This window comes from Aptenodytes patagonicus, chromosome 6, assembly GCF_965638725.1.
Source record: "Aptenodytes patagonicus chromosome 6, bAptPat1.pri.cur, whole genome shotgun sequence".
NCBI classification, from domain to species: domain Eukaryota; kingdom Metazoa; phylum Chordata; class Aves; order Sphenisciformes; family Spheniscidae; genus Aptenodytes; species Aptenodytes patagonicus.
The window spans coordinates 47599702-47611992 of NC_134954.1; the positions used below are offsets into that span (position 1 = coordinate 47599702).

Sequence of the window (12291 nt, forward strand, 5' to 3'; positions counted from 1 at the left end):
TGACCTTATCATTAGAACAAAGCGCACTGTGCTGCTGCCAAACAACAGGGCCTATTCCAGATGTGCTGCCTCGTTTCCTTCCCACCTGATTTCACAGACCACTGCACTGAACTCTGAACAGCCCTTTTACTGGTACCAAAAGAGCTGTCTTTGTACAACACATGTGAATTCACATTTAAAGAATATACTATCAGCCAGTTGAAAATGTTATATCACAGAACTGTGGTTTAAACCAGGAATGAAAAGTTTCAGTTACCTAGTTAAGTTAAAAAAATAGTTAACTAGTTTTATCTAGTTTTAGTATCACTTTGCAAGAGTAGTGCAGTAATATTCTTTAAGCAAGTTACAAGATTATTTTTCAGAAAGCACACCTCAGGAAAAGCACAACTAAATAATTTTCTTGTTAGTAGTGGCATACAAAAACATTTAGTCATGTCCAAAAGAATGAGGGGAAAAAGGTCTACACTTCATGTACCAGTACATTTATTTAGCTCGCAGAACAGAACTAAATAAATTTCAGACTAATTCCAGAGCTGGTAAGAAAACTGCCAGGTATGATGTAGTATCTTTCAGAATTAATTCACATCATCACAGCAAATGAAAAGAACTCCAGGGCATTTAAAATTCATGTTTCAGAATTTCTTCTGTTTGCTTATTTCAGTAACTATTATCTGAAGTGCTTTGAATTTCTTCTGTCACTCACATTCACGTTCCTTTCACAACCACACACCCCAAACAAACAAAAAAAACCCCAAAACAACAGAGCAACCATCCTTTTTGTTGCAAAATATCCTTGTACCTCTATATAAAGCAAGCTCCATTATCTCACCATTTAATTGATATTTCTTGAGAAAAAATGAAATACATTTCTAATTACAGGTTCTTTGATTCGAATAACATGACCTCTGAGAGTATTTATTCCTTTAAGTGTAACCACAGTAGCTGGAAAAAGATTTGGTCTTGCATTTTTTCAAAGCAGGAAAAGAGAACTTGAAGTCCTACTGAAATGCAGTAATATTCATTAATTCAGCATTCTTGCGCAACTACGAAGTCCCTGCCTTTTTAATTATATGTGCTATAAAAATGTTCAGTTTCAAAATGTTTCCTCTATTCAATGTCATATGGATTCACACAATTCATATTGATCATATGAGACTAGCTTCAGTTTCCTAGGTCCCTTCAGTGTACTTTGTTCATGTGCTATACATATTTCTTTGAAAGAAATAACGAGGCTTTCGATGTAGAAAAATAAATCACTCTAGACAAGCACTCCAAGCAAATACAAAAAAATCCCTTAGTTTAGTTTGTGTAGTTTAATCAAAATGGTGATGCTAACACTAGCTGACATCACTCCTTGTTTATCTTAACCATTTGGTTTGTGCTTCAGTCTATGCACAGTGCAAGGACTATCATATTATATTGACTCTAAGCTAGTTTTGACCTTTAGGAGCCAATACAATAAATATTTTATTAATAATGACTTCGTTCATAAAGTGCATCAGAAGAACTTTACTGTACCTCTGCTGTCTCAAAAGATGAGGTAAACACCAGCTTAAACGTTCCCTCCCAGCTTCCTTCCATATAGACCATTGGTAGATTAAGAGTTCATCTACACAGTTGCTGTGAATTAATTCAGAAATGCTCAAGAGCACCTTCCACTAGATTGCTTCAGCCTAGTAAGAATTCAGCTATACAAATAGTGTGTAGTGCAGACCACCATCTCAGTACTTGCCCAGTTTCTCCCACAGGGTTTTTAGCCTGTGCTGAGCTCTATACTGCTTAGATGCTGGTATCTAGGCTGCAAAGTTAAAACACTTGTTAGGTGTCATGGCTGGCAAGAGTGGCTTTGGGACAGACATATGCTGAGATCATTTAGGGTCTGAATTTCTTAATATTTTCTTTTCAGCCGTTAAAAGGGTCTCACCATGAAGTAGAGAAATTATATTATCCTAGAAGTGGCATTCAAAAGAACAGGGCAAGGCAAGTATCTTTCATCCTCCTGTGAAGTGAATAAACAAAAATGACTATGCCAACATACTAAAATACGGAAGTCGAAAAAACAGTACCGCTTTATTGCCAAACAGCCTGCAAAGAAGAACAAGCCATAGCTGGCACACTCCTCTGACTGTTGTAAGGTCTCTTCTTCACCCCTTAAGTTTGCATTTTCTCCCTCTCTTCAGGAATGCTGAGAAGCGATCGTGGCCCCTGTCCTGTCACTACTAACCCTGCTCCTTACAGACACAACAGTCCCTCTGTTCTTAGGGTCTTCATCAATTATGCATGCTTGAGCATCCTCTTCTTTCAAGGTACAGGCCAAAAAAAACTTAGTTTAGTATAACTGCAAAGCTACTAAATTCTGTATTCTGCTAGGTATATTAAAAAAAGTCTCTTACTACAACTGCTTATTAACATTGTATCAAGTATGCCAGTATAATTGAAGTATTTTGTTTGTGATTTACAGCTCAAGTGACTAATCACCATAATCATTATCTTCTTTTTGAGTACACAGACTGAATTGTGGTTATGTAACTTATTTAAAGCCTATTTGGCATCTTCTATGATTACCTATTAACAATGCAATGGTAGCTTGCAGAGAGTTATCCCTTTGCTAAAGCAGAAATGCACAGCAGTTGTCAGAAACTCTCTGGATAAACTGAAAATCTTCTTTACTGCAAAGGTAATCCTGAAAAGTTTCTTTTATTGCTATTACCCTTTCCTTCTTGCCTATTCCCCTTCAGCCTTCAATATGCACAGAATGTGCTTAACAAATACTACATATTTCAGGCAACTGGGCTGCAATTTAGTCATATATCTTCCTCCACCCCCCTGTCCCCAGGAGGACCATCCATTTCCTTCTCAAGTTAAGCACACACATCTCTCTGCAGGGTAGCTCACAAGCAGTCATATTTGAACCTGATCAAATCCCTTAAATGCAGATTGCAGCATTTGACCTAATTCCAAGTTCGGTGCTCAATTTAAAAAAAAACAAAACCAAAACACCAAAAACCACCACCACCACCACAACAACAAAACACAAATGCACTGTAGTGCTTGCAAGTCAACATTCAATCTTGCTGGTAATAGGGCATTTCCTAACAAGAAACCTTCAGTATGTCTCCTGCATCTTTCTGTTGCTTTGTCAAAAAAGAAAGTCTCCCCTACTCTGGTATCAAAACCTTCACATCACATCAGCAGCACAGGGAAAAGGACTCCTTAGATGAAAAGCTACTGCGTTCTGCCTGACACACAGGACACGCCACTCCTTGTTAATATCTCATCCTGCTTTTTAAGACAGGTCACCCATTAAAATAACATCACCTGTGGACTTGAAGATGACACAGCTCCCTTGCATCCCATACCAAACACCACTGATGTCTCTAAGGTGTCTAATGCTTACCTTTGTATAACAAGTGCAATTTCTTGAACTGTCCATTAATCAGAAGGAAAAAGCATACAAGATAAAGACTGATTAATGAAGAATCAGTGTTCTGGTGCAAAATCAAATACCCATCCCACACCAAAGCAGATACATGACGTGGTGTAGTAAAGGACTAGAGCTTGTCTAGTAGGGACTGTGAGATCAAAAGTAATTTATTTGGCAACAAAGCCAGTATTGTTTTAAGCTGCTTGCCATAATGGAAGCTGAATGCTCCGTACTTGGGACTGAAGCTTTGGCATGGCTACCAGCAACATATTGGAAATGTTGCTGAGACTAACTGCAAGATCTGCAACGGAGACAGAACATAAGATTTCAGAGGTCTATCTGAAGGCCACTCCATTCACCACTGTGTTGAATTCAACAGAGCAGAAAAACTTTCTTACCTGGGTTCTGGTTATAAAATGGTCCTCCGTTCATCTGGTTCTGAAGGCTTGTCTGTGATGTGATCGAAGGAGGACGCCGATATGGCAAAGATCCCCCTATTGTTGGGGGTGTGTGTCGAGATGCAGGCCTGTTCATGCTGTAGAACTGAACTGGGTGACCTAGGTTAGAAAAAGAAACTTATCAGCAAAGAAAAGAATGATGCCCGCCTTTTTTATATCTGCATTCAAAATTCAAAGGCTTGGAAAGGTCTTTGGTTTTTTTAAGACAGTCTGCATCCTGAGAGCAGTCAGCCAGTTCAGCTGCCAGACTGGCAGGACACTGGATGTCTCAACAGCAACACAAAAAACAACTCTCCCAGCTCCCTGTACTCAGCACTGCTCACAAAAGCCAGTGTGAAAATACAAAGGTGTCTAAGCTACGAAGTTTCAAAATGAAAGAAAATAATTCCCAGTTATCCATTTTATATAATGTATTATAATAACTTCTTGCAAATTCGGTTATTTATAAACCTGCAAGAAAATAACACTTCATGGTCCAGCAATTAAGCAATATACACGTACAAACTAACTGTATGCCATTTCCAAGATTCAAAGCCGTTACCTTCTACAACTGAAAAACACAATACTAACTATTCTAGTGCTGTTCAGGAAATATGCAGAGAATCATCTGGGGAGAAGAGAATGTTAGAAACTGCTTGAAGGTTGGAATAAATCAAATCATACTCAAAGACACTCTCTCAGGAAGCTGTCAATTGAAACAACTCCTTAAAAACTTGCTCTCCATTTTAATCACTTCCTGTATCAAAGTAATTGATCCTGGATCTAAGCAAGCAATAAATGAAGCAAGACCATTAAGCTATCTTCTGTGCTCACATAAAGTTCTCTGGCTTATATACTGTATATAACAGTATATAAACTGGATGTTATACCCATATGGGTTATTACCCTCCCTAACTATTCTGCCTCCGCCATTTGTGCTAGAGGTAGATTTCACAGTTTGCAAGGGAAGAAAGGATGGTCACTGTGGTTGAGGAGACATGCATGCAGGGAAGTAAACAGGGAAACAGAACAAATGAATGTGCAATTTTTTAAAAACCTGCATTGTTCTCCACTATGTTTTGATTGCTTTGCAAAACTTCACACTAGGTCAGTGAATAAAATGCAAGTTGCTTGCTGTGTTACTTGCTTCTATGAGCAAATGCATGAACTAGAGATTCACATTCCTCCTGCTTTGTACAGGTATGTACATCTCAAAAAATGCACTTTTTACAGATGAGGAAGAACAGTGGGCTGGTTTTGGCTGGGATAGAGTTAATTTTCTTCACAGTAGCTAGTATGGGGCTATGTTTTGGATTTGTGCTGGAAACAGTATTGATAACACAGGGATGTTTTCGTTACTGCTGAGCAGTGCTGACACAGAGTCAAGGCCTTTTCTGCTTCTCACCCCACCCCACCAGCAAGTAGGCTGGGGGTGCACAAGAAGCTGGGAGGGGACACAGCCAGGACAGCTGACCCCAACTGACCACAGGGATATTCCATACCATATATGATGTCATGCTCAGCATATAAAGCTGGGGGAAGAAGAAGGAAGGGGGGGGGGGGTGTTTGGAGTGATGGCATTTGTCTTCCCAAGTAACAGTTACGCATGACGGAGCCCTGCTTTCCTGGAGATGGCTGAACACCTGCCTGCCGATGGGAAGTAGTGAATGAATTCCTTGTTTTGCTTTGCTTGCGTGCGCGGCTTTTGCTTTACTTATTAAACTGTCTTTATCTCAACCCACGAGTTTTCTCACTTTTACTCTTCTGATTCTCTCCCCCATCCCACCTGGGGGGGGGAGTGAGCAAGCGGCTGTGTGGTGCTTAGTTGCCGGCTGGGGTTAAACCACAAGAAACAGTGAAGAAGCAATCCACCTAGTATATAAGCTTTTTCACATTTTTCCTAATACATCTTTCCATTGTGTCTGTCTCCCCGTTACTTAATGCACTGGTAGAAATTAGTGGTGATTGGAGAGAAGGGAGGAAAGAAGAAACAGAGATAAGAGATCCTTAAGGACCAAAAACTACAACCTCATAAACGGTAAACTATCCAGCTCTTCAAATACTTTATTTCAGAGAAGCCATGCAAGCAACCTCACTAATAGCACAGGGAAAAAAAAAGATCTTAAAAATAGTAAGTAACCTGAACTTTCTCTTAGGGAACTGTGAATGTGAATTTATAGCCATTAAAATATTAATCTCTGCTTGATTTTGACTTGTCAAAAATACAGAATCAATATGGCTTAAGAACTGGGATACTGACAGTGCATCAAAAATGGAAAACTGACTGAGGCCGCATATGACACAGCTCATCTTCTAAACCTGAAAGGAGTTTAGACATCAGGATCATCTTCTGATACGAAAAGTCATCACAGTTTGGAAGCTTCTAGTCATGGATTCCAGTCTAAGTATTTTCTAATTTTATATGAACCACAGCACCTTAAACTAAATACGATTTCAAGAATGCTTCCGGCACCTGGTGAAATTCTTACTAAGAGAGACCAACACTAATAAACACACAAACCAATTAACATCATTGTGATCAGCCTCCACTACAATGAAAAGTAACGAAGGACATAGGTAGCTATATATGAATTTGCCTGTCTAAAGGAGATCTTTACAATGCAGGTGCAACTCCTCATCAAAAGCTGATACACAACAGTGTTATGGTTAGCAAATACTATATGCTGCAACTTCAGCATATGAGAAAATGAAAAATGTAGGGTGATTTCATAAACATTCAAAAAACCAAGTTGCAATATACACCATGAGTGCCACCTATTAAAACAAAATGCTTTAGTACTATTCTGCATAATAAAAACTTGTATTTTACCTGACATTGAACATAAAAAAAATTGCCCTTTTTATCAGTTCATTGAAAGGAGACTTGTCATTTGAAAGCATTGAAGAGACAAGTCATATAAATTATACTTTGCTAGATGCACTTTTTTTATCCCATTACTGAAAGAGAATAAACCAGTGCTGGTTCCCCCCAAACATAATTATTCTATGAGATTCTCAGTATCCAAACCACAATAAAATGATAATGTAATAAATAATTATATAAATGTAAAAGTAATAACATTATAAAATTAAATGACTGCTGTTAATAAAACTAGCACACCTTGAATTGCCTACTATAACCATCACCTTATAGTTGGCTATTAGCAGGTATTCTCTAGTTACATTTAAAAAATAAAAAATAAAAAAAATCACTGTTTCTGAAGTAACTTTGAAAATCCTTGGATCATGATCACATCTGGGTTCATCTGCTCACGAGCAGGAGCAGACACTCACCTGTAGAGGGTGTGGAAGAAACAGCAGGGGGAGTTGGAGAGGTGAAGCCATCAGCAAGGGGCTGAGCTCCTGCAGCAGCAGCAGCAGCATCTGGGGCAGCGGAGGAAGGGGCAGGAGCAGGAGGAGTGGGGGCAGGAGCAGAGGTAGCAGGAAGGGGAGAAGTGCCAGCCGAGCCAGCAGGGGCTAAGTGAAGAGAGGAGGAAGAGGTGGAGTTAATAAGGAGATATGTTAGCAAGGATTAGAGAAAGCCTTTGACTATTCAGTGTTAGCTATTTATTAGATGCACAGTATTTTAGAATGCACGAGGAGATGAGAGAAAAATGGAGCTGTTAAAGAAAGGCTCATTCCTATGTAGACAGTAAAAGAGGGTCAAGCAAATCCACTTCTTCTTTCCAGGTCTGAAGGGAACAACCCAGAACTTTTCACTGAAAGCCGTTACTTTTGAAAGATGTCTTTACATCTTGTTATTTATGCTTCGATCTGTAGCATGGCTGCCTTCAGCTTTTGTATGAATTAGAAAATATACAGAAGAGGAAAGCCAAAAATTTCCAGTTCTTTGGTTCAGAAGCATCATGTATTTCAGATCACACTGCAAGCCAACTATACACTCTTCTTCACTGAAAGGGCTGAGCAAAGGAAAAAGGAGTACTAATATCACTTCCTATTTTTGGAAAGACTGGGCAATTACATTGAACAAGTGTCTTTTTGTGACAACTCAGTTAGGCTTGCATTAATGTACTAACGATTTACTCTGTGCCTGCCTCTCATTTCATTTAATTTTCTAAAAGCATGCTTCTATAGATCTGCATGAACAGCCAATGAAAAAACATTTATTTACTTAAAAGGACAAGGGAGAAATTTCCCCCAGCCCACTGAAAAAGGTGGTGTGTCCTACCTAGTCACATACAGGCAGCCAGGCAAAAAATTGTGATAAATAAATTAATATATAAAAGAAGCATTAGAGCACATCAGACACTCCCAGGAAAGATACTACTTGATTCAAACTCATACTATCAATAGCAAGAAATTTTCAAGGCTTGCATGTTTCTGGATAATGAACTTTGAGACTTCTCTTGGGGTTTACTCAGCACTGTGTTTAGGAGACTTGCAAATGCTAAAGGTTAATGCTGGGTCAGAAGGAGGAACAGCAAGTTTCCATTTACCTGGATAGACACTGGGAGGAGATGGTGTGGGAACAGCAATAGGAACACCCACACTTCCACTTCCACTGTTCTCTCGACTGCTGCTCCGACTACTTGGGTGGCTTCCTCCACTACTCCCACTGCTGCTGTAAGAAACAAAAATAACCCAGGGTATGAATATGCTGCTGTACATGCTGAAACATAAGATCCCTCATATAGCACCTTACTAATTCAGAGAAGTAACAGGGAACAAGAGAAAACAAACAAGGGTGATCTAAACCTATATAAAGCTTAGTTTTCCTAAAACTCTTCACTTTGACTACAACACAACAGTTTTTTCAGTTAGTCTTAGTGAACTTGCCCAAAAATGAAACACTTCCAGAACCTTGTTCCAAAGCATGTCATTCCAATATTGTTAAACCTCTACTGAGCAAATACAGACCTTTCTCCTCTAACTTATAAAACGTGTAGACTGTTTAGACTCTGGTTTATATGCTTTCATATGAGACAACTGATATCTGGAAATTTTGAGATAGTAAAGTAAAAGTCAGATTTTCTTATATTTTAAGTCCATCTGTTTAGCCATCCTCAAGTACTTACGATGTTTAAAAAGTAAAGATTTCAAGGGAAGTAATTAGACCTGTCACATCACGAAACTCTTTTATTATCCTAGAGAAAAGGCTAGCCTTCTGCAGAACCTTTGGTAATACAGTTCAGCTTTATTCTGCATTTGAAGTTAACAGTATCCTCAAAATACAATGCTCTTTTTCAGCTACCCAATCTATAAACATCAAAGACTGTTCAAACAAAAATGTGAACTATAAGCATATTATGCAGTCCTTCAACATGCAGAAGTCAAGCTGTGTACAAAGTCTTTTCCCAGTTTTGTAAGCATTTTGTAAAATAATATCATGATCTACCTACCTGAAAGACTTCACAATTTTAGTAATTCATTAAGTACTGTAACTAAGTGACAGCACTAAAATTAAGGTGACATGGGGATTAAGTGAACAATCTTAACATGATTCACTATTCTGGTTTTATTAGAGTGCATTCTTGTCATGCCAAATGACGTTCCCAGTCCATATCATGAATTAGCAAGCTTCACTGTAGAGGTGGAGATGGATTTGATCTTTATCGTTGCATTTTTTGTCCATATGCTTATACAATACTAGCCACACTTTGTACAGGACTATATTGAATACCTGTATGTGCGATTCCTCTGATTCACTGAAGCTGTTCTAACAGGGCTCTGCTGTGAGGGAACCATATTGCGTGTTGGGCTAGGCACATAGTCATTTGGTACCACTGGAGGACGTACTGGCTCCAACGTACGATAGGGAGAGTGACGCCTACAGAAGGACGAGCATATTTCAGAAGCAAATTAAGATAATACAGACAAAACCAAAGATTTTTCATTCTTTAAAAGATAGCTACATACTAATCAGTAATGGGAGCTAAAAAAAAAAAAAAATGTTTTTCTATAAGTTTGCAGTATCTACTTCATAGGATGAGAAAAAACAATTAAGGATGTCTTCATGTACTTCAATGTCCAGATGCTTTTCCTATTCATAAACTCTGTGTTGCACATCCCATTCTTGTTTTAAAAGTAATCCATATCTTGTTTTAAAATAAAGCAGCATGGTCTGTATGTATATACATAATCACATACCAACAAACAGCATTCATCCCAGTTAAAACACATTTTCCTAAGGTCAAAGTCAAGTTCATAGACTTAATAGGAAAAGTACTTTTATCACACACAGCACAAATAATTAATGAATGGTGCCACATACTAATCTTCCAGTTGTTTAGCACCACCTGTCAAAGCTACACGGTTAATGACTTTTTACTCTAAAGCATGTAGTTGTAAGTGTTGTAAGTGTTATGCAATGATAAAAAGGTTCCTGTTGGGAAAGGCTGATGACGCCCACTGTCTCCTGGCAGAAACGTGCTAACTGATACAAAAGACACGATCAGTGTAAGAGGATGCGGATATAACACCTCTTGACCTTTCTGAATGGTTAAAGCAAAAACAAACAAAAAAACACCAAAACACCCACACTAGAGAAAAAGAAAGAATCTTCCCTTTTTTCCCTTCTGTTCACCAAAGCCATTTACACATTTGGTAACTGCACTTACCCAATAGTTCCTTTTCCCGACATCGGTGGACTTGGTGGCTTCTGGGTGGGTGGTGTTGTACGAGGCAGCCCACCCATCTTCATATTCTGTGTGCTGACCTGCATGAAAGAACGGGGAGAAAAACGGCCTTCGCTAAGCTCGGCTTCTAGGGGGAGAGACACTGAGATGCCTTTAGCAATTAAGTCTAAGTAGGGGAAGGTTTAAACAAATAAAAAAATTGAGAGGCCATGCATTTTATATGCAATTTCCACTCTGCTAGAAGTCAAGAGTTGCGCTCAAAGGACTCTTTATTACATAGGTTTTTTAAAAATTGTATATACAAAAAGTGAATTTGCCTTTAGGCTATCACACAAACATTAAATCACTGACTTTACAGCCACTGTATCTAACTTGGTTAAACCTCCCAGTCATCTTTTGAGATAAAGGCAGTTACTTAGGTTGCACTGCTGAATGGTAAATTTGCAAAACTATTTTTTAATACTCTTTAAAAATACTAAGGTTTTATCTAATAGGCCACAATTTAATGTAATTCATACAAATATGGAGAAGCCAAAGTAATCTCCAAATATGATCCATTAATGTTTTAATGTTTTCACAGTGTGATATCAAAAATTTTTAAGATAATATTTATTGTAAATATTATTTATGTATATGTAAACATAGAGAGAAAGCTCTATGGAGAAAAATACAAAGATGTACTTTTTTCCCCCACCAAATCTGTAGCAATTAAATCTCTCAGAATTGATAAATAAATGGACAGGGAGAAAAATATTTAGCAGTGATGTGATGTAATTGCAGTTGGCCCCTCATTCAGGTTAAAATACTAATGAAGTAACTTCTATATAAAATAATTAACTTCTTTAAAAAACTCATCTGCTTTCCTCACTGATTGATCAATCTAGGAATCATAAACAATTGTTACCAATGTAGGCATTTTGCTTATCTGTATACTGCCAGCCAAACATAATTCTCTCAATGCGTGCACCCTTACAGGAATCAGGACATGCTCTTCTTACAAGTCTCTGTTAAACAGCTTGGATTTATGAATGCTCAAACTATTGCTTAGACACAGAGATATTCAACAAACCTAAATAAGTATGCTTACATCCCTTTTTCTGTTGTTCCTGTCATGCTCTATTTCACAGTGTTTCTTATTTCCAAAATGTAAGTCTTAACTACTGCCCCCACCTTCCATATAAAAAAAAGGCACAGTGATCAAGGCGTTAAGAGTATTTGCAACCATCATTAAAGGCAAATTACTCCTTTAAAATTTGACTGTAACAACTCACTTAAAACCCTGGCAATGTCTAGATTCGTGAGTTGATAAATATTGAGAACAGTGTAAAGAGTAATATATATTCAGTATTTTAATCCACTGAAACTTGATTCCCTGGCTCTAAATAATCTGCTGGGAGGAAAAGAAAACCAAGCGTTGGAAGGGGGTTTTTTGTCAGTTTCAAAAACAGATGTTTGGATTTAGTTGTGCAAGAGTACTCTGTAATGTCAATTTAAGACAAAAGCCTTTTGCGCAGCATTATGAAGTCCTTTAAGCCAACTCTAAGCAACAAGAAATCTAAAGTTAATTCAAGAGAGGGACGAGGTAAGCACTGAACTACAACTACTTGAAGGGAAGAGGGAAAGTGTAAAATGAAGTATATTTTATTCTATACACGGAACATTAAGACATAGCACAAAATCTGAATTATTTTTTTTTAAAGTTGCAGCACCTCCTGTATTTCCTCTTTCATTAAAGACGCCTGTTTCTCCCACCTACCTATTTGAGTTGTCCAAAAAAAAAAAAAAAGGGGGGCAAACAAAAAAAACCCCACCTTAATTAAACACTCGCTGTATT

General features: G+C 38.0%; 1 protein-coding gene across 10 annotated transcripts in view; it reads right to left on the bottom strand.

Moving 5' to 3' along the window:
- Positions 1–12291, bottom strand: part of ABI2 (abl interactor 2) — a 71088-nt gene that overhangs the window by 10744 nt on the left and 48053 nt on the right. For 5 of the 10 annotated variants that reach the window (XM_076342448.1, XM_076342446.1, XM_076342444.1 and 2 more), the window contains 5 exons: positions 10440–10537; positions 9503–9649; positions 8319–8443; positions 7156–7338; positions 3823–3981 (listed from right to left, as the gene is read on the bottom strand). In XM_076342448.1, coding sequence (XP_076198563.1) covers positions 3823–3981; positions 7156–7338; positions 8319–8443; positions 9503–9649; positions 10440–10537 — 712 coding nt within the window. The remainder of the gene's footprint in view (positions 1–3822; positions 3982–7155; positions 7339–8318; positions 8444–9502; positions 9650–10439; positions 10538–12291) is intronic. The other 5 variants (XM_076342451.1, XM_076342452.1, XM_076342450.1 and 2 more) reach the window with 1 other exon arrangement.